The following is a 23298-nucleotide window of genomic DNA, read 5'->3' on the forward strand; positions in this document are numbered from 1 at the left end:
CTTTTTTTTATTTTAGAGAAAAGTAACTACCTTGAAGGGGCAGAACCTGTGTGTAGTACTGTCTTCCCAGTTGTGTCCATTCTTTGAATCACAAGATGATCTAAAACCATCTTCTTTTTGGCCCTTTCAAGAATATCCTCTTCAACTGATCCCTTTGTAACCAGACGATAAATATTCACCTGTAAAGATACACACAATGGAATTTAAAGCACTGTAATGATTCATTCTGCTAATGATAAATGCCCAAATACTGGTTAGAGTCGGGAATTCATCCAACATGAAATTTTGACTGGTGAAAAGCAAAAAAGCTTCCTCAATTTAAAGATTATTTGAGACTATGTCCTTCCTTATACTTTGGTCAGTTTGCTTTTTCTTTTTTTAAAGGAATGACAGTAATTTTTAAAATTATATTTCAGCGGGGAAAGGGGGTGGTGGTAAACTTATGACAAACTTATACCAGTTTCCTTAATTTTGATTGTTTCATCGTTCTATACAGTCTAAAATTCCACAAATTACTGTTTAAGTTAATGATGAAGCTCTGCCATTAACAACAACAAAAAGCTTTGCAAAAGACAAAACTCAATGAGTAGTGATTTTGTCCCGCTTCTCAAAGTCAGTGGTTCTATATCACACAATACTCCCATTCAGGGACCACTGTTAGTTTTCTCAATGATTGGGCTCACCAGCATTTAGAGCACTGGGACCTGGAATATCAGGCATTCTTCATTAAACTGGACATTTTGGCACAATGACAAATAATCCTGTGTCCTTTAAGCCTTCCAAATTATTTTTTAAAACTGTTTTAAATTATCTTGAGTCTAAATAGTTCCAAATACGGAAAGGAGTACGTCAAGGCTGTATATTGTCACCCTGCTTATTTAACTTGTATGCAGAGTACATCATGAGAAACGCTGGGCTGGAAGAAACACAAGCTGGAATCAAGATTGCCGGGAGAAGTATCAGTAATCTCAGATATGCAGATGACACCACCCTTATGGCAGAAAGTGAAGAGGAACTAAAGAGCCCCTTGATGAAAGTGAAAGAGGAGAGTGAAAAAGTTGGCTTAAAGCTCAACATTCAGAAAACGAGGATCATGGCATCTGGCCCCATCACTTCATGAGAAATAGATGGAGAAACAGTGCAAAGAGTATCAGACTTTATTTTTTGGGGGCTCCAAAATCACTGCAGATGGTGATTGCAGCCATGAAATTTAAAGACGCTTACTCCTTGGAAGGAAAGTTATGACCAACCTAGATAGCATATTCAAAAGCAGAGACATTTCTTTGCCAACAAAGGTCCGTCTAGTCAAGGCTATGGTTTTTCCAGTGGTCACGTATGGATGTGAGAGTTGCACCGTGAAGAAAGCTGAGTGCCAAAGAATTGATGCTTTTGAACTGTGGTGTTGGAGAAGACTCTTGACCCTTAGACTGCAAGGAGATCCAACCAGTCCATTCTAAAGGAGATCGGCCCTGGGTGTTCTTTGGAAGGAATGATGCTAAAGCTGAAAGTACTGAAACTCCAGTACTTTGGCCACCTCATGTGAAGAGTTGACTCATTGGAAAAGACTCTGATGCTGGGAGGGATTGGGGGCAGGAGGAAAAGGGGACAACAGAGGATGAGATGGCTGGATGGCATCACCAACTCGATGGACGCGAGTTTGAGTGAACTGTGGGAGTTGGTGATGGACAGGGAGGCCTGGCATGCTGCAATTCATGGGGTCGCAGAGTCGGACACGACTGAGTGACTGAACTGACTGACTACTAAAATAGCAAGTACATGAACCATAGGAATCTTACACGTAATCAATAATGAAATAATCAAGAATCTACCTCATTAGTAATGAAAATATACTTCATACATATACTTACCTTAAAAAAAGAATTTTAACACAATGAAAAGAAAGTTGACTGCATTATTTTGTGATTATATTCAGGTATTCATCCCAGAGGTCTACCACACAGCTTTCTATAGTATTTTGTCTTACTGGTTCTGGTTCTTTTCCTAATATTTCCTCTTTCTTCTACCCTGTATTAGAGGATGTGGTGGTCAAAGTCTTTAAGTAGCATAAGTGGAATGTTTTGTTTAGCCATGTGTTGAGGATTTCAACGTAGGAGCTGCCTATCAGTGCAATTAATCACTTTCCCCCATTTCATTCATAACACAGAAATATGTTGTCTCTTCACAAATACATTAGGCCCAGCTCACCTGAAGGAATATCCTATCTCCTCATTTTCTCGTTTTTCAACAGTCTGTAATTTGTCTTGGCTTATTGTTATCCCTGTTTCAAATTTCCATCTCTTTTATGAGAATTATTCGGGTAAAACATTTTTTTCATTTTATATTATGGATTTATTTCTCAGTTGAAAATATGAATATTTACAAAGTAAATAAAATGTTCTAAGCCTTTTTGTGCTACTTGTTCATCACCTCCTGCTTTGAAGAAGTTTCAGGCACTATCCCAGATGAAGGTAAATGTAATTAAAATACAAGGACCAAGATATCAAAAAGATGACAGATGGTTTTTCTCAAGGGCTATTACAACTGTTCCAGAGAGTTATACAAAAATTATGAGAATGGCTATTTTGCAAGGAGAAGCCTATGGGTACACGGCTAACAAAAAAGAACAATGTATGAAGCAAAATCCCTTTCAGTAGTTAAGTATATGAAGATATTTTAAAATATATATATTTATATACTGAATGAAACACATTATATTCTACAGCTGTGTACAGAATTATGATCAAAAAAAGAGTACATGATCCTATTCAGGCATAGTTTTCTCAGTTCTGTCAATTTCCAGGTGATTCTGATAAATTCAAGCTCCTCTGCACTCTATCTGTTCAATAACAATATGCATGTTTCAACAAGAAGGATAAACTGAAATAAATTCTAAACACTGATGATAAAAAAGACTCTGAAATAGTAAAATAAGGAGGATAAAAAATACCTGTTTCTTTTGCCCAATTCGATGAGCTCTAGCCTGTGCCTGAAGATCATTTTGTGGATTCCAATCAGAATCAAATATAACAACAGTGTCAGCTGAGGCTAAGTTAATTCCTAAACCTCCAGCTCTTGTGGAAAGCAAAAAGCAGAAATCCTATAAGGAAATATAAAAGGCACAATTTTAAATTCTTAACTGTGACTGTGAATAATCAATGTGAGAATTTTATAACTGAATTCCTGAATTTAAAAATATTTTACCAGGCTCCCCTGTTGACTCAGAAGTAAAAAAAAATCCACTTGCCAATGCAGGAGACATGGGTTCGATCCCTGGAGAGGGAAGATCTCTCATGCTGTGGGACCACTAATCCTGTGCGCCGCAAGCACTGAGCCGGTGAGCCACAACTCCTGAGCCCTTGTGCTGCAGCTACTGAACCCTGCACACCTAGAGCCCCAGTTCCACAACAAGAGAAACCACTGTAAGGAGAAGCCCGTGAGCTGCAACGAGAGAGCAGCATGTGCTTCCTGCAACTGAAGAAAGCCCATGTGGAGCAAGGAAGGCCCAACACTGCCCTGAATTAACACAGTTCTTTAAAAGGTATTTTACCAACAAAAGTGAAACATAGTTTTAAAATTGCTAATAAAATGTATCTAGCAAAACCAATAAACAAGACTCCCAAATACAAATATATATGGGAATAATAAACAACAATTCATAAAGAATTCTAAATCAAAACAGGCTAGTTTATTTAGAAGCAAATTAACTGTCCTATATTGAAACAGTATTTATACAAAAGGGTAAAATTCCTCATATTTAACAGATAATATGGAATTTAAAACCTCACTTGTAAATCAAAACTGGCCATCACCAATAACACTTTTCTTAAAAAACTATAACTAAAATAATGACTGAAACAATTATTTACAATTTTAAAAGCATTCATACCTCTGATCCTTCAGCATTAAAATGATCTAGAGCTTGTTTCCTCAGCTCCCCTTTGATTGATCCATCTAATCTCTAGAATAAAACATTAAAATACTACATTGTAACAGAATCAAAACTTTAAAAAGCAATTAAAACCAAGTATGAAAAAGCAGCACTACTTTTGATAAGACCAGAAGGTACTTACAGGTAGGAAAGCAATGCCTAAGCATTCTGTCTCCAAAGTCTGTGTTCTTAACCACCGGAACTACTTTTGCTAATAGTAAATAATAGCACTGACCGTCACTTTACCTGAGACCCACTATAAGAATATGTTTTACATGTGAATGGGTACACAGTATACACTCAAAGCAAGTTTCATGACACAGTGTACTGTGAAATACCCTCATTATTTTATTATCTATTTCATTAAAAAAAAAAAATTTTAGTACAACATTTGAACAACCCATTAAACTGATCCTCAGATCCATTAATGGGTTAGAGCCCATAGTTTTTAAAAAAAGCACTGATTGAGTCCAGTGTGGTTATGGACCCACACATCAGTGAGAACTTAGAAATGCAAATTATTGAGACCCATTTCAGACTTACTGAGTCAGAAACTATAAGAGGAACTCAGCAAAAGCCCTCTGTTTTAAAATATGAGAATCACTGATTCAGGGCCCCATGGGCTCTAGTTGAACAGCCCACATTTGAGCATCTTTACTGTTCACCAGTGCCTTGAGCAAGTGATTTGCCTTTTTTCCTTGTCAGTTTCCCTCCTCAGTAAATGAACACAGGAAGTACTACTTCCTTCATACAGTGAGAGAACAGAGTAAAACACTTTGCACAGTGTCTGACCCATTCTATGTTAAGTGTTTACTAAACATCAGCTAAACAAGAAAAGTCCAAAATCAAAAGCTTTTTTAAAGTACCAAGTTTGTTTTTCATGAAAAATTGCAACTAGTAAAACCTTTCACTCTTTTTACTTTTCCCCCTAAATGACTAGATGTATCTCAATCATGTTGATATCACCCAACATCTGTTCTTCATAGCACTTACCAGAGTCATAACATTACATTTATTTGTCATTACCTGCTTAATGTCTGTCTCCCATATGAGACTGTAAGCTCCAACAGAGCAGGGATTATGCATGATGAGGTTCATCATTGTAATTCTACTTCTACTTTACTGTCTGCACTAAATACACACCATTTATTAGCTCAATATGCTAGTTGCTATGTTTCAGGTATTATTCATAAAATTGCTCTAAGGATTAAATAAACTAGATGTAAAGTACTAAGACTGACTCTTAAATATTCATCACATTTGCTCTTGTTAAGTCAGAGTCATGTGCAACTCTTTGCGACCCCATGGACTGTAGCCTGCCAGGTTCCTCTGTCCATGGGATTTCCCTGGCAAAGAATACTGAAGTGACTTGCCACTTTCTTCTCTAGGGGATCTTCCCAACCCAGGGACTGAATCAGCATCTCCTGCACTGACAGGAGGATTCTTTACCACTGAGCCACCAGGGAAGCCCAAATATTCATATTAGCTGTAATTATATTGAATGAATTTCAAAATAAATATTGAATAGATGGAATATAAGCCCTTTTTGCTCTTTGGTATATTCTCTAAAGTCATGTATTTTTATTCAGCAAACTATGCACTAGAATAACTATGAGCATACAACGTTCAGAATCTGCAACAGTTCAGGTAACACCAGAAGTGCTGCTCTCTCCTATCCTTCCTCAGACTAAAGCCTAATACATAAGGCTGCCCCTTTAATTTGAACATAGAAGAGAAACACAAAGAAAAACTGTTTTGCTGTTAAATGTAAAGTCAAGAAGAAAAAGAAAAGGAATAATGACAAAATTTTTAAACAGATCTATTTTCTTAAAAAGAGTATAGGTTATATAAAATCTACTCTTCATTTACAAAAGAATTTCAAACATGCCCAGGGATTAGACAAAATTCAAATCAACAAAAAAGACAAAATGAAATGCTTACTTGAAAGGGAAACTGACGATACTTCAAATATTCTGCAAGTATATCTAACATCCGCACCATTTGAGAAAAAATAAGAACTCTATTGCCTCGCTCTCTTAGGCGAATTAACAGTTTGTCAAGAAGAATTAGTTTTCCGCTACTACGGATTAAGTGCTATAAGGAAACAATAAATTATAATTGTTATAACATGTTAAAAGAGCTGTATTTAATGAAACAAATGTCTCACAACACTTCAGTTTCTTCATTTTAAATTAAGATTTTTAATTTTCATAATGTTGACATAGTTTATTTATGTTTTCAAAATTTTTTAGAACCTTGACCAATTTGTTCTATGACTTAAGCTACATTTTCCTTGCCATTTAGCACCTAGGTTTTGCTGCATTTTCTGGAGACCAAATTAAAAAAAAGCACCATTTCACTCTATTTGTTAGATATCACAGCATTTCTCCAAAAGTCTTAGCTGAAAACAACTAAGCGACAATACACTGAAAGAAGAAACAACTAAGTAATCAAAGGTTTTGAAAGAGTGAGAAGTGTCTTCTAATTTATATGTCACTGACAGCACTTCAAAGCAATACTACAGCTGGATGTAGTATTGTGCCTTCTTTACACTCTTCATTTGTCTTCCAGAAGTGATAGGAAGAGGAAGATCTAAGGTCCAGATGCCCTTAAGACTACCATTTGCCATGTCACAAATTCAGCAAAATCACTATTTGTGAAATTTTTTTCACAACAAAAAATACACTAAGGGGTTTTTGCTGGATAAAGTGTGACAGATCATGGTTAGATCAGCTTTACAAAACATTTATCAAAATGACTAAATGGATAAATTATAACTTTAAAATATTTTTATAAACACTAAAAAATAAACAGCACCATCATTTAAATACATCTTTAACCAAAAGGAACATCTAACCAATATATTAGAACATTGTGGTATTTTCACTTAAAGCTGAAATAAACATTTTGCTTTACCATGAAGTAATAAAATTTTAAAATTCTTACTTGTAAGGCCTCCTGTTTATTATAGAATTCATTATTATCTGGTGGTTTAATGAGGTAGCAATGGTTACAACATTTCTTTAGCTCCATCATAATATTCAAAAAGCCTGAGGTACTGCCCTTGGAACCTTTGCTGAGGGCTTTGTAATTCCTAGTTAATATCCACCTGTTTAAAAAAAAAAGATTATGAAAATGATATAGCAGAATTACCAGGATGAATTCTAAAATCACTAAAAAAATTAAGTACCAAAGTAAAACTGCACCATTATGAAGTTCAACTCCAAAGACAAAGGACTAAACTTTGTTCACAAAACTAAATGAACCTCATTCATAAGACCATGACAACACATTGTTATTTGAACCATTACTATACACAGTAAAGGCTTAACATAGTGAATTAATACTGCATAGTGCATTAATCCTTTACCCCAAAATTTATTTTTAAAATGGTCAACTTTATAATCTATCTTAACTTTCCAACAAATTTTGCTATGCTGGGCAATTAATGCAGATACCCCACACCTCATGAGGATACCTGGTTTAGCCAAACTGCCTTGTCTAAAATAGTTACACAATACACATGCAACTTAAGAGATAAATTATAAGTGGCTATTTTATTACTGCAAATTATGCGTAACATTTCCTCTCACCATGACTTACCTTGTCTAACATCTTTTATTTTCTTCCTTTTTACAAGGTTAGTTTTGGAAGGAACTTGAAACAATTTTATCTGATTTGTCTCAAAACAACAGAACAGGGGAAGTGAGGGTGGTTGGCTATGAGCTGAAGACCAAGCTCGAGTGATGGAATTTATTATATTATCCTATTTTGTATATGGTCTGAAGTTTTCCATAACAAAAATGTAAAATTTATGTAGTAAATGTATTTTTAAAGTGAATGGCACTTATACACTTATCATAAAATATGTTTCTGAGAGTTCAAATGCATGAAGCAGAGCTTTATGCAACTAAATGTCTGAACAGAAACTAGGATGGATACTTCTTTTTGATTCTTTGAAGTGTTACTATACAGATCCAAATATACATAAATTATACAAAATATGATTTATTAACATTTTTCAAAAAGCAGAGTTCTAAGTTTGTTCTCTGGCTTCTACTTTTGTTCTAAAGTTTGTTTCTCTGGCTTCTACTTTCACCTGTCAATAACATAAACATCAGAATTATGTAATAATTCCTTGGTATCATGGCAATCTTAAAACTTAAAAAGAAACCTTCTATACTGTAACATAGTACAAAATAAACACAATTAATGATGTGCTATAAGGTGAATTAGTCTTCTATCACCTGTGATCTTAGACATGCCATTAAATCTCTCTCTGCCTCACTATGCCATACAATAAACCTATTCTAAAATTCAAGAATTGTTACTGCTCTCTAAGACTCAATCAGGGCTAAGGGGCACCTCAGAACATGTTCTCTGTTTACAGCTTACTTGTAATATTGTTTCTGTAAAGCACTCATTTCCATTCTTAAAATCTGTTCAACCTTGGCAGGAAGAGATTTTTCCACATCTTTCTTAACCCTTCGCAACAGAAACGGCTCAAGCTCCTTGTGGAGGCTTGCATAACCATATTCTCTGCCTTTGCCATGTTCTTCTTCAAAATCTTCCCAGGAAGAAAACCTTAAAAATTTAAGCAAATGGAAGAATCAGTGAAAGAAGTCAAATTGCATTTGATATTTTACAGGATAGTCAGACATAAACAAAACATAGATTTTGGGGGGATTAGTTAAAATTAATTACTTCTAATAGCTATCCTTCCAAGAAATCTATTGTATATCTACAGATGTAAAATATAAGCTATTTTATGAAAAATTGTTTACTTTCCTTGAGTTAAATAAAGATGAAATATTTTCAAGTATGGGAGTAATTATCACTAAAATATTTCTCAAAGAAAGTTATACATCTATTGAAAGAAAATATGTATATGACCTTGGACAACTTATCTTAGTCTGCTTTTCCTAAAATTATTAGAAAATGGAATTTTCTAACAATACCTTGTTATTGTTATTACTACTGTTTAAGAATGATACTATTTCCATTTTTAAGCAATGGATATTCTGAACAACAGGCAAAATCAACTGTTTTAATTTATTATCCATGGCTCAAGCTTATTTATTTACAAAACTGAAAAATAAAAATATTATTTTGAATTCTATTCCATCCCATTTCTTTTCTTCTTAATAATCTCTGATCCAATGTTTGGGACAATAAAACCTCCTTCTGACCTTATTATCTACACTAATTATTTTCCTGCTAAACTTAGCAAATGAAACTAACATTAAAATTGTATCTTAATTTATCTTACTTTTCTGGCATAATGAAATGTAGCAAAGACCAGAGCTCTTTCAGGGAGTTTTGCAGAGGAGTTCCAGTGATAAGGAGACGGTGATTGGACTTAAAATCTATTAAAGTTTTATACAGAAGAGAGTCATCATTCTTTAATCGATGTGCTTCGTCCACACCTATAAATGCCCAATTCAGACCTCCAAGGAATGCCTTAAAATGAACAGAAGAATGTAGTTAATATTTTGAGAGAAAAATGTAATTCAAATCATTAAAATGAGGCAAATTTAAATCTATGTCCAATATTTCAAATACAAATTATGTACTATTCTAAAATTTATTGGAATCTTCAAATCAAGTAACTCAGAATGAAAAACAAAGTTCCTTCCATGACTAACTCAACCATTAGAAAAACAGTATAATTATCCAGTGAAAGTTTTTACTAGCTTACATACTGAAAATAAAAACTATAGTGTCATTTAAAAATTTCACAATGTTTACAGCATAAGTCCAGTAGAAACCTCATTAATGTTAATTTGGAGAAAATAAATTTGGAATAGTATCTAACTCCAAGTATAGTTACAATTAACTGCTATGATTTTTATGAATTATTTATTTACAATATATACATAAACTTTATAAAGTCTTAGTTTGACTTATGGAGACGGGCCTGATTCTGCTACTTAAAAGTTGCATGACTTGAGGCAAGTTCATCAACCTCTTTGAGATTTGACTTTTTTTCACAACAGGGACAGAAGTGTATTATAAAGTAATTATAAAGAATTAAAGAAGATAATAGCTATAAAGCATTTACCCAGTGGTAGTGTGATACTTCCTCCTCTTTAAAGACCTTACAAATCAAGACACTATACCAAGCTGGTTTCATATCCTTTGGTTTGTATTTACAACACTTAAAAATGTAAAAATCAACCTTACTTCAAGGATCATAAAAAAATAAATAGAGAAGCTGGACTTGACCCAGAGACTTTGCATCTGCTGACCACTGATTTATGTTTATCTTTTCATCCTATCCACAATGTAAAGGAAAAACTGATATACAACAAACAGAAAAACAGATTAATACATACCTTATCCTTCAACAAGATTTCATAAGTTGTTAACAGTATATTAAATTTTAACCGTTTGGTCTGGGGATGCATCCATTCATGAGTTCTTATCTATCAAGAAATTTCAAAGACAATTTTAAAACAAAGATTTTTTTAGAAGAATACTTTTACTTGAGTATCTGAACTAAAATCCATTCAAAATACAAAAAACCTGTCTATATGTTTCTGTAATAAAAACTTTAACAATTCTTTATACAGTACAAACTACAGTGATCTTACTTATAAGTAAAATATAAATACTCCAGCATATCAAAATCTTCTATAAAAAAAAAGCCACATTTTTAATATATGCTTTTCACTGAAGGAACTTCTCATTTGACCAAACAAAAGTGATTTCCTTTTTGTAGATGAAATAAGTCTGGGGTTTGCTTCACAATAATAATTGGGAGGAAAGTATCATGTAGAGGGACAGATGAAACAAAACGGGCAAGAGTTAAAACTGTGCAGTTGGACATAGGACATGGAGATTTTATTACATTCTTCTGTAGGCTTTCATATATATTTGAAACTTATAATAAGGCAGGAAAAAAATATATATAACACTAAAACAAAAATTAACTATTAAGCCAATCAAACGTGATGAATCTTACTCTGTAACAAGTTTCATGCTGGAAACTAAGACTTTATAAAGACCAATCAAAGACTTGTCCTCAAAGATGAGTTTGTCCAAATTTCTAAATTTGTGGTGAAAACAACTTACCATGTTTCTGCTGTTGATGTCACCTAAATAAACCACAGCATTCATTTGAGAAGCCCATGTCTGAATCTCCCTTTGCCAGGAAGTGAGAGTGGAGAGTGGTACTACTAACAGAAAAGGTCCATATAATTGGTGTTCATGAAACAAATAGTTCAGAAATGAGATCGTCTGTATTGTTTTTCCAAGGCCCATTTCATCAGCAAGTATGCAACTATTACCTCTGCAAAATGAAAAACAAAAATCATGTATGCAATAACGATTCAAATTTACAAGTAACCTTTATACATAATCCATGTAAAAATTTATATGAAGTTAAATCAGATTAATCTGATAGGTATTATTTACAATATGCATTTTTATTAACTATAATAGTATAAGAGAGTTTATGATTTTAGAACACAAAAGCAGCTTAAAAATTAACAGAATTATTTACAGTCAGTTATGGAGATAAGGACACAATCCATCTACAAGTGGTAGAGTCCGGATAAAACTACAGCTATGTTAAAGATTAAAAAACAAAAAAACTGCACCCTAGTCACCTACACTGCCAAAAACAGAGTAGGCGACACATGAGAGAGGAAGAGAAAAACAGAAGCCAAACTGGCTATTAGAAATAACTGGAAGAGAGACAGTCCAGGACACTGTGAAACAACGTATACATATTCTTATTCCAATTAAAACATTTTAAAATATTGCAACAATCAAAAGGTTCTTTTTCTTCTTAATATAAGAAGTACTATTTATATAGGGCTTCCCTGGTGGCTCAATGCTAAAGAACCCACTTGCCAAGACAGCAGAGACAGGTTTGATCCCTGGGCAGAGAAAATCCCCATGGAGAAGCAAATGGTAACCCATTCCAGTATTCTTGCCTGGGATATCTCATGGACAGAGGAGCTTGGCAGGCTATCTAGTCCATGGGGTCACAAAGAATTAGACATGACTGAGCAACTAAACAACTGTTTATATAATAGGAAATTCAAAGACCTATGTATAAATACCAGAGGGTCTTATCCTTTATGCTGATGGAAATCTTTTCCAAACCCCATATTTGTAAAAATTTATCCTCTTAAATAAACAATTCAAAATATACATACTTGCACCAAGAGTGAGCAAGCCAATTTAAACCATTCAGTTGATAATCTCTTAATTCTAATCCTTCATGTCCTCCAATATAGGATGGCTGCTTCTTTAGGGCTACAAATCTTGGCCTTTGTTTTAATACCTTTTGTAGAAACAAATATTAACATGAATTATTAAACATAAGAAATCATATTAAAAGATGAAGATCTCAGCTTTTACCATAAATTTTAAAATTTCATCTCAAATCATCACACTCAGAAATTCCATGACAAAATATACATGAGGACTGAAAGAAGTCTGTTTTCTATAACAATGTATAGTGACATATTCTGGTCTCTTTTCGGAACAAAAAATGACAGAGGTAAGTGAGTTTTTGCTGAAATACTTGGATCTCACGTTTCTCAAGTAAAAGCTATGTTAAATTCATTCATTTTACCACAGTTCCAGCCCTGACCTAGAAATAAAACATAAAACTGGTTTAACTTTCCATCTGATTTCTCATTTCTAAATTACCCTTATGAATTTAATTAAATCTTATAATAAGAAAACAAATTCTAGTAGTACATAGACCCCAAACTATCACTAGTAGTAAATTTTAAGTATTAGGCAAGGCAGTCCTTGATACTTTCTTATGGGGACATCCCTCTTTTCCTTTCCTATCATCAATGATAATATTCACCACCTTTTAAATCAAGCATATACATCTAGTTTCCAAGAAATTTTCCATTTTTGACCTTCCTAACCCAGTCCCCACAACTGCCACCACCAATTTATTATCTTTCTGACACAAGTTTCACTCACCAAGGCTAGAAGACAGTGCCATATCTAAAGCACAGCAATTACAGGAATATCATTTCCTGTAGGACCTACCATCCAAAGAGTTCTTTCCTGTAGCCTGTATGAAATCAGGATCCAACTCTCTGTGTGGGGCTTGTAGTATTTATGATGCATAAATACAGTTTCAATAATTTAAAATGGCAAACAATACTCACTTTGCAGTCTTTAAAAGGAGTGGTTTTTGATTGATTCCTGCTGAAATACTCATCTATGCATGCTTGAAACTTTTTGGAAATAAGAGCTCCATCTTCCCAGCTGCACTCTGAGTATGGAAGACCCTGCCATTTGCAATAATAATCAGGATAGCCAGCAGCTGACTTCTGATTGGAGTGAGCTGTAAGATAAACCAGATATATTTTACACTGAATTTTATCTAAGGAATAATTCTTGGTAAAAACTATACAAGTAAAAATAAGCCATCTGGTTTACACTATTATTATTATAAAAGCAAGCTACTTTATTTGATATGTAGGCAAAACTTTAAGTTTTCAGATGACTTCAAGCATGGAAAGATAAATGTTTAATTAGAATCATTTATTACTAACCAATTATTCGCTCCACTATTTGATACTGCTTATGGAGATCATCTGTAAGTTCTTGCTGACAATTATAATATTCCACATCTTCTGGAGAAGCATTTTTCAACCTGAAAGATTATTAACCCAAGAACAAAGTTAAAAATCTCCCCTAAATCCCATCTGTGCACAAAATCTCCCATCTTGTCACTCAAATGTGAATCAATTTGAATAATGAAGAAACTGAAACAAATTTAAGCATCACTAATTTTTAACTCCAACATAAAACATACCATCTTTTTGTTTCCTGATCTTTTTTCTTATAATTATCTAATTTTTTCATTCCTCTAACATTTTGCTGCTTAAGGGTTTCCTCTGTCTCCCAAGTATTGTGGATATGTGACCATCCTTTCCATTTAATTAAATACTGGATCTCTCCTGGTTCCTTGTTTTTTTCAAATCCTGCATTCGGGTCACCATCTGCTTCAACTGCATAGATGGTTGTAGTAGCACCAGTAGCTGAAAAAAAATAGTACAATACTTCCATGTGATTCTGTTATTGAAGTATTTCAACTCAAAATTTCAAGAATATAAACAGAAAAATATATGCTCTTTTAAATAAGTAACAAACAGGGTATGAGTTTATAGGAAACTACATTATACATTCATAAAAGAAACTGAATTCTAGAACAGAAAGATTAAAAATCACCTTTAAAAACTACATATTTGAAATCACTATGTAGAAGAGATAGCTGCACTCCCATGTTCACTGTTATATCACTTATAACACGTAATAAGCGTCCACCAACAGATGACTGGATTACAAAAAACACTGTACATACATATACAACGGAATACTATTTGGCCATAAAAAGGAGGAAATCTGCTATCTATAACAACATGGATGGACCTCAGTAGCATCGTGTTAAGTAAAATAAGTCAAGAGAAAGATAAACTGTATGTTCACACATACATGGAAAAGGGAAGGAGGGAGGGGGGAATTCACTGACTGAGAGATCAGATTCAAATTTATCAGAGGTAGGACAAGTATGATGAAGTGGTCAAAATAGATTCTTTACCACTGAGCCACCAGGGAAACCCTAAGCAAGGGGTGTGTGTGTGTGTGTGTGTGTGTGTTAGTCGCTCAGTCATGTCTGACTGTGCAACCCCATGAACTATAGCCTGCTAGGGACCTCTGCCAATGGGATTCTCCAGGCAAGGATACTGGAATGGGTTGCCATTCCCTTCTCCAGAAGCAAGGTCTATTTTACAGCAAATAAGTACAAACGTAAAAATTCCACCCTCAGCTTTCAAAGTTGCAAAGTCTTCAGGAAAAAATTCACTCTAGTAAATATTAGTGAAAAACAAAACCAAAAATGAAGGTTTCTTTTCTTTTTCTTTAAATACCTCCTTTTCTTCCAATCCGACAATCCATAAACCGTTCTATTGTTTCAAATTCCTCTTCCTCAGGTTGAGGAACATCCTCTCCACAGACTTCCAGGAGGTCATCAGAATCTGTTTTCATTTCCTCATCTTCCTTATAGCTAACATTGACAGTTGCTTGGCGACGAGAGCTTCTTTTATCATTATCATATTCTTCTTCATCATCCTCCTCCTCAGATGAATCAATCTGTCTCTTTTTTTGTCCAATAATCTTTTTTCCATTTTTTGACTTAGATCTAGGGAAAAGTGAAGGAAAGAGGTATTTTACAGAAATACTGACATAAAACAAGATTTGAGAAACTCTAAGAAAAAGAATGAATACCTTCTGTAACCAACATTTTTCAGAATCAAACCAAGAACATACTATACTTACCTATTTTGAGGTTTTCTACTTTTAACTTTATTTTTTGGCTCATAATCTGATTCTGTTTCATCACAACTGCTTTTATCTCTTTCTTCTTCAGATTCTGAATCCGAACCAGACTGAGAGGGCGATCCCGATCCAGACATCTGCCAATCTTCACTGTATATAAAATATATAATATGTTTACTTATACATATATAGCAAATTTTGTCTGACAAAATATAAAAATAATCAAGCTAAATTACATTCCAGCTAATATAAAAAATATCATTTTCACTCATTATAAAAATATTCAAATATCTGTAGAATAAGAAAATGCTGGAAAATATTCTTCATAGATTTCTCTAACTACAGAGTTTTTTGTTAATCATTTAATCATACCTCAAAATGTAACGTAAGTAAGTGGAGTTTAGGTGAAAACACAGTATGCTAATTTAGAGTCACAGTGCTTAATTTTGAAAATTCTGTTTAATTATACTTGCCATTTCAAAACAGATTCTATAATAATTCCTTTCATTCTAATTTTGTGGAGATTGTGATTTTTAAAAACATACCCTTTAAAAAAATTTTAAAATATCATACATTAAGAAACTTAAAATAAGGTATCAAAAAATTGAAGAAAAAATAAAAACATTCCATCTTAACCAACATTCAGTAACTACCTTACCCTTATTACTATTTTTAGTCTATTTAATTTCAAATAACATGGAAAGAAAAAAATGTTGGATTCACTGTTAATATTCTACCATAGTATTAACTTTAAATGAAAGATATACATTAAGTTCTTACATATACACTACATTCTATATTAAAGGCACTGTTTCTACTCCAGTGCTCTGCACAGCTTATACCAATTACAACTATGTCATGTTAAGGGTTGCATAAGCAAGCCACATGCTAAAATCTGGTTTATGATATTAAAAAAAAAACCATAATGGGAGAAGCTAATTTTTTATCTTGAGATTGTTTTTCAGAGTTTGCACATGAGACATAGCAATAGGCAGCATATATGAAAAAAAATCTCCATTTTATACTTTTATAGTAAGTACTATAATCATTTTTATATCCAACAAAATCTATCCATCATCTTAAATTACTCATATTTTAAAAATATTCTTTGCTTGCACTCATACTAAGTTTAGAAATTACTAATTCAGTGGAAAAGTTGAACAGCTGATAAGACACAGTAGCTGAAAATACACTCAGTAAAACAAAAGACAGATCTAAAGAAATCAGCCAGAATATAGCACAGCAAAAAAAGGATAAAACACATGGTAAAGTAAGACTCATGGTAGACCAGAAGGATGATCCAACAGACATATAATAGGTATGATCCAAGACAGATAAAATATCTGTTAACTGTAGTAACACAAATTGATAGAATGAAAAAGAGAAAATGCCAAGAGATCCAATGACTGAATTTTTAGAAACTAGTAAAACTCATGAATCTTCACATTAAAGATGCATAAAGTAAAGTGCATTAAGTGGGATACTGCTACTGCTGCTAAGTCGCTTCAGTCGTGTCCGACTCTGTGTGACCCCATAGACGGCAGCCCACCAGGCTCCCCCGTCCCTGGGATTCTCCAGGCAAGAACACTAGATAGGTTGCCATTTCCTTCTCCAATGCAGGAAAGGGAAAAGTGAAAGTGAAGTTGCTCAGTCGTATCCGACTCGTAGCGACCCCATGGACTGCAGCCTACCAGGCTCCTCCGTCCATAGGATTTTCCAGGCAGGAGTACTGGAGTGGGGTGCCATTGCCTTCTCCATTAAGTGGGATAAATAAATAACAAATCCAAAGCTGGATGTACAAGACAAGACGGTGGAACAATGTTTTTGAAGAAATGAGAGAGAAAACAACTCAGACCATCTAAAGTATCAGAACTGAGACCTGAAGTATTTTTTAACACTTCCTGGGTCAAGATCTTTGGGAAATTACAGTGAGTTGCTAAATGAGTTCTAAAGAGGAAGTAAATTTCATGTGCAGACAAATTAAGGATAACTATTAACATCCGAACTATCTGAAATCCAACATCTTTAGTCCCAACATTTCTATATAAGTTTTTCAAGTTATTAAGATCTTCTGATATTGTGACTAAGATCTTTGAAGTTTAAAAAATATACAGGAGAGGTGTTATAGGAGATAAACAAGTGGCACAAAAAAAAAACCCATGTTGTCACAGAAACATAAAAGAATTAATCGTTTAAATTAACCTAATAGAATGCCATGAACCAAGAAGTTCACTTCTGGCAACAATTGGTCATAAAGGAAGAAATATAAATCATTAGGATTTTCTTGATATAAAAGTAACCAGTTGAACAAAATGGCATACTCTTTATGCTTTTTCCTTTTGACCTCACTGGATGAGTCATCGGAATCTTCACTGCTAGAGGAATCCTGTACAGAAAAATATACAAAGTTAAGGCTGCTAATGATTAGAATTCAACTATAGTAACATTTTTTCTTGTTATACTATTAAACATTCACTTTACTAATAAAACTCTAAAGACTTTTTTCCATGTTACATTTATACCATAAATTAGCATATAAAGTAATTACATTTTTACTGCAAATATGTTAACAGCCAGTGAAATTAAGTAAACATCACAAGGTCAGCATTTTGTATAAAATCTTATAATCTACCATTTCTGGATACTACTACTGTTGCCTAGTAAGACCTCAAAAAGGAATCCTAATTGCTGGTATGTCAAATTCTCATTTAGTATTTTTCTTCCTCAATAGGCAGTTTTTGATATACAGATACCCCCCCAATCTTTGAAAGTTCAATTTATACCACTACACTTTTACAAAAGAACCTACACCAGTAACTGTTTTCACTAACTGAAACAAATATGAAGAGAATTTTCACTTTTACAAAACTCAATTCTGAGCACTCAGCATTTGTTTCGCAGCAAGCTGCTACTGAGGTGGCAAGCACGTGGAGCAGCCCCTTCAAGCTCCTTCCCTGGGAACTATCCTCAGCACTGAGCTGCCAGGATTCTGAACTGTGCCTGTGAGCATCTGTGCTTTCCTCACTTTGCCCATGACAGTTACCAAGATGTGGCCTAAGGAAGCAGCCTCCTTGCTTTTTCATACCACTTAGCTCAGGAAAAAGGACATTCCATTTTCGGATAGGTGGGGAAACCTACAGTTCTTCCTGAATGTTTTTGTGCAAACACACACACATGCAAGCTCATGTGTACACAGGAACTACACTGTTTATAATAAAAGTATGTCTACACTTCAAGGCTACTGATGCACATTTAAATGTAGTTATTTTCCTATCCTTCTAATATCCTTACTGTTTCTAATAATTTCATAAACAGCCCCCAGTTAAATAATTAGGCATCAAGACTACTTTTCAGATAATAGCTTTCACAATGAATAGTCACCTCCTCTGATCCACTATTAGATGAAGCTTGATGTTGCTGCTGCTGCTGCTGCTGCTTCTTAAGCATTGCAGATCTCTGAACGGCCAAAATACTAGGGCTAGATTTCCAGAACTGTAATAGAGATATACACAAGTGAAGAACAAAGTTTTGAGAAAAGTGGAAAAAGGATAATCTATTGAAAACCAATATCAACATTTTCACTGCCTCCAAATAATAAATAATAGTAAGACAATTTTCCTTACTCACATATATGTAAAACAATATTGCTGCAATATAATTAAAATAAATGCTGAGCTTTAGATGTATATAAATAATTTATGGTGTGTTGAGGTTCACAGACAGACAGCCTTAATCAATGTATTCTTTGGTGTTAGGACTATTGTCAAAAACAACAGGATAATATATGCTACCAGTGCTATTCAAAGTGTGGCTACCAATCCTTTAAACTGGTGTGAGGTGAAGATGAGGAGCTAGAGTCAGAATGCAAATTAACTAAGCACAGTTTTAGTTCGACTGACTTTTTTGTTTCTGGTAGCAAAACTTCCTACATGAAGGAAACTATTTGTATATTCTGGCCCAAGCATCTTATCATGACTGGTACTCTAAGTAACACTCTGTATACCATTCTGATGTATAGACAAGTTTTACTAAATCTTACAATTGCTTTTTTAAAACAGAATGGCCCTTGGCATATTCTACCATGTATCTTCAAGGAAGCAGAATTCTATTAAATACTCCTATTGGCAATACATTATATCCTCTGAAGATCTTGAAAGTAGAGATAACACTGTAAAATTAACAAAAAGACCTCAAAAGCCTTACATTTTTATCCATGAGACACTGAGTATTTATTTAACAATTTGTGCTTCAAAAAGAGAAAGTTTCATGTATGTTCATTTTATACTTGTCTTATACATCAATAATTATAGACTGCTTCTCTTTCAAGCCAATTAGTCCACAGATGACACCAAGTTCGAGAACAATTTAAAGTGCATTTTAATACTTAAAATCAACTTTTTCTAAAAGCTAGATCAAGAATGCTCTAAACCAATGCTATACATTTTCCCAAAGTAATACAGGAAATCTACCTGTCATTGGATACGTTATTCATTACCTCAGCTCCATCAACTTTCGGTGGTTTTGCTTGAACTTTATTGTCTCGGGAATTGTCTGACTCAGACTCTGACTGACTGCCCGATTCGGATCCAGAGTCTGAGTCGCTGCTACCTGACTGGCTACTGCTTCCATCACTACTGCTTCCAGAACTCGAACCAGATCCAGAGCCGGAAGCTGACCCAGAATCATCATCCGACTGGCTACAATTTAAAAATAAATAGATTTCAAACAAAATTAATTCAAATTTTAGCTTTTCTTAACTCAGCAAAAAGCTCCACATCATTAAGCCTTGTTTGTTTAGTATGTCAACCATGTATAGCCAAACAAATAGAAAAAGGAATTAATGTTAATCTACAGCAATAACTGACTTGATAAATTTAGTAGCCTGGGCTAAAAGATAATTATATCACAATCTTCCTCCAAGGGTAATGAACAAAACCTACCAGGCAGAGAATCCTGGGCTAGAAACTTAGAATAACAAAATGTTTAAGACACAGTCCCTATTCTTAAAAGGTCATTTGATATAGTGAACATAAAGAAGAAATTGTGTGAAGAAAAAATGTGATAAAAATTCTCATTTAGTAAAAGGTAGAAAACGAATTAAATTGAGTTTCAACTTGTTTGCAAGTCCACATCTATGTTCTATCATCTCAGAGGAATGTAACTTATTACAACTAAGCTATGATAAAGTACAATTTACTAAAAAATAAGATTACTAATTTCTTTTCTGAGAAAATTATTCAATTTTTTATGGTTCCATAGTAATACGTCTGAAATAGTAAATTCTCACAATCTTTCCTAGCCTCTGTACACATACACATACACTTTCCAGCACTTATTTCCTGTCCAAAGTAGTCTAGAAATGGTCTATACCTAATTGATTGTGTCAATCAATATTATCCGAAAGGCCATTTGTTAACTGGTGTTTACATTTGGATTGCTGAAAACCAGGGCATTAAATTTTTTAAATATGTGGCAGACTCAGCTTTTGATGTAATTTTAACCGACTTTATGAGAAACAACAAGGTAATGTCACACACACGGAGCAAAACTCAAGCTTCTTATTCTCTTGCTGTAGTTCTCAAAAACATCACTAGATGGAGGTATTACTCTACAAAAACTACAAGATCGAACAGTAACCCTTCCTAAAAGTAATTTTTGAGAGCAAGGCATTAATAGTTTCTACCTGGAAACACAGATATATGTTTTCAAGAAGACATCTGATTCTAAAAGTTTTGCTTACAATGTGAACAAACATACACCTACTTTTAAAATTTGGGAATCTAGTGGAATAAGTTTTTCTTCATAGAAAGAGTAAACAAAAAGTTCCATCTTAAAGGCTATATCAAAACCATTTCTGCCAGTTTCTACCCTCCAGACACATGGTTCAATAGCATAGTGCCTTTTAATTAAAAAACAAAAGTGACCATTCTGCATTCTATTTCGGCCCTTGAAATTTCAGTAAGAATATCAGAGAAGATATTTTTCCTAACACACAATTTCATTTTTCCCTTAACCCACTAGGCAAGCAACACTTTTCATTTATTACTTTAGCAAAAACTATCATTTGTTAGGCACTGGGAAGACTGAGATGAGACAAAAAGTCCTTACCATTATAAGAACATCTAACCTAGTATGGAAAGACAGTCATGTCAACCAATAAATACCTCTCTGGGCTATATTTAAAATAATTCAACCAGGAGGTATGAAGAACACAAACAAGTCAGGCACAGTAACTGGAGAACATTTAGAAGAAAGTGAAGATGAACTAATCCTTTAGAAAGAAGAATTAAGTAGAAGGGGTATCATTTTAATTGCTTATAAGCTTCTTGAAGGTACTGTTTTTTTTCCCCAGAGTATCTTACACTGGTGGACGCTCAGTAAATACCTGAAAAGTAAATGGATGGATAATTGAATCTGGGCGCTATCATGGGCCTATATTCTTAACTGTATCTTGAGAAAATAGCTAGTCAAAATTCCTTCTTAATGTATCAAGATTCCTTGTTAATGTATCAATATTCTTAAGTGAATGCAGGAAATCTTCCTTTCATAATCTTTAGGTGAAAGTAGTTCTGCCTGATGAAAAAAGCAAACAGCCTGAGCCTACACCACTCTAAAGGCAAATAGGCTTATTATCAGAATGTCTTCACCTTAGATATTAAAAGCATGAAGTATTTATTTCACTTAAATTGTTCATAGCAGGACTAAGAATATACATAGAATAAGTAAGGAATACCTTATATACTGCCATAGAATGAGATAGAGTTATGTGAAAAAAAAAGGCAAGCTACAAAACTGCATTTATAGTATGCTTCCTTTGTGTATGAAGGGGGAAATGTTTACACGTATTTGCTTATGCTTTTTTCAAAAGCAATAATGGTGTATAAAACAATTAAGTTAAAAATGGTTACCTACAAAGAGAGGGGAAAGAAGAAAGCAGAAGGAACAAGGATTGAAATGAGTTGTCAATTTCTGAACCATGCAAATGTTTTACACAATTTATTTTAAAAGGAAATTCTAACACTTGAGAGATAAATATATATATAGGTTTGGGGGATTGGAGAACAGTGGGACATAAAATTCTGAGGAAAAACAGGTAAAAAGCCTCTCCGTAATGAAGCAGTTCTATTTCAACCCACTGTTGCATATGCTCTTTCCAAAATAAAAATCAAACCTGCCCTAAATGGGTAAGTCTTCAGTGGCTCTGTAACAAAAGTAAAACATCTATGAGGTGCAGGAATCTGTCTCTGCCAACCTATCTCCAGCCAGTTTCCCGTCTAAACCCTTAGTTTTAGTGATGGCATACTACTTGTAATTCTCAGAAAGTGAGTTTCTCTTTCCACTTTCTGCTTTTGCACAATTACTTCCTTTTTAAAGATTTTTTCACTATATAATTTCTACCTGAGCCTCACTTCATGGATACTTCTCTGACAAATCTCTCCTGACTCCAAAGTCAAATCAACCCAACATTAAAGCTTCCATAGAAGGCTTCCCTAGTAGCTCAGATGGTAAAGCGTCTGCCTGCAATGCTAGAGACCAGGGTTCGATCCCTGGGTCAGGAAGATGCCTTGGAGAAGGAAATGGCAACCCCCTCCAGTATTCTTGGCCTGGAGAATCCCATGGACAGAAGAGCCTGGTGGGCTACAGTCCATGGGGTCACGAAGTCGGACATGACTGAGCAACCACCACGCACGCGCGTGCGCGCACACACACACACACACACACACAACATGAAAGCAGGAAATCTTACCTCAGTATTCCCACAATATCCTGTACCTATTACTATCTTAGCTATAGGCACATAATGTAATATTCACTGTAGTTTCTGTTTTATTTTTTGGTATTCTACCATATGTTCCTAGAGTGCTGGAATTTTTACTTGTTCTTTGTATGCTGAACACTAAATGAAGGGCTCAACATATGTTTGGTGAGTGGATGGATACACACATAAGCAAACAAATCAAAGATGCTTACGGATATAATATCTTATATAAAATTCACAAATAGATTTGGACTATAAAAATATTTCTCAGGTCTAATTAACATTTTATTTA

The 23298-nt window shown here is 34.1% G+C and overlaps 1 protein-coding gene across 3 annotated transcripts in view; it reads right to left on the reverse strand.

Moving 5' to 3' along the window:
* The window catches only part of CHD1 (chromodomain helicase DNA binding protein 1), a 70610-nt gene that overhangs the window by 27029 nt on the left and 20283 nt on the right, over positions 1-23298 (reverse strand). For all 3 annotated transcript variants that reach the window (XM_005897774.2, XM_070373178.1, XM_070373176.1), the window contains exons 2-19: positions 19743-19944; positions 18629-18739; positions 17569-17633; positions 15248-15397; positions 14839-15110; positions 13725-13950; positions 13462-13562; positions 13072-13250; positions 12094-12221; positions 11003-11219; positions 10264-10353; positions 9198-9388; positions 8324-8512; positions 6875-7037; positions 5870-6022; positions 3887-3958; positions 2948-3097; positions 31-179 (exon numbers count right to left, since the gene is read on the reverse strand). In XM_005897774.2, the coding sequence (XP_005897836.2) occupies positions 31-179; positions 2948-3097; positions 3887-3958; positions 5870-6022; positions 6875-7037; positions 8324-8512; positions 9198-9388; positions 10264-10353; positions 11003-11219; positions 12094-12221; positions 13072-13250; positions 13462-13562; positions 13725-13950; positions 14839-15110; positions 15248-15397; positions 17569-17633; positions 18629-18739; positions 19743-19944 (2808 nt within the window). The remainder of the gene's footprint in view (positions 1-30; positions 180-2947; positions 3098-3886; positions 3959-5869; positions 6023-6874; positions 7038-8323; positions 8513-9197; positions 9389-10263; positions 10354-11002; positions 11220-12093; positions 12222-13071; positions 13251-13461; positions 13563-13724; positions 13951-14838; positions 15111-15247; positions 15398-17568; positions 17634-18628; positions 18740-19742; positions 19945-23298) is intronic.

This window comes from Bos mutus, chromosome 7, assembly GCF_027580195.1.
Source record: "Bos mutus isolate GX-2022 chromosome 7, NWIPB_WYAK_1.1, whole genome shotgun sequence".
Lineage (NCBI taxonomy): Eukaryota > Metazoa > Chordata > Mammalia > Artiodactyla > Bovidae > Bos > Bos mutus.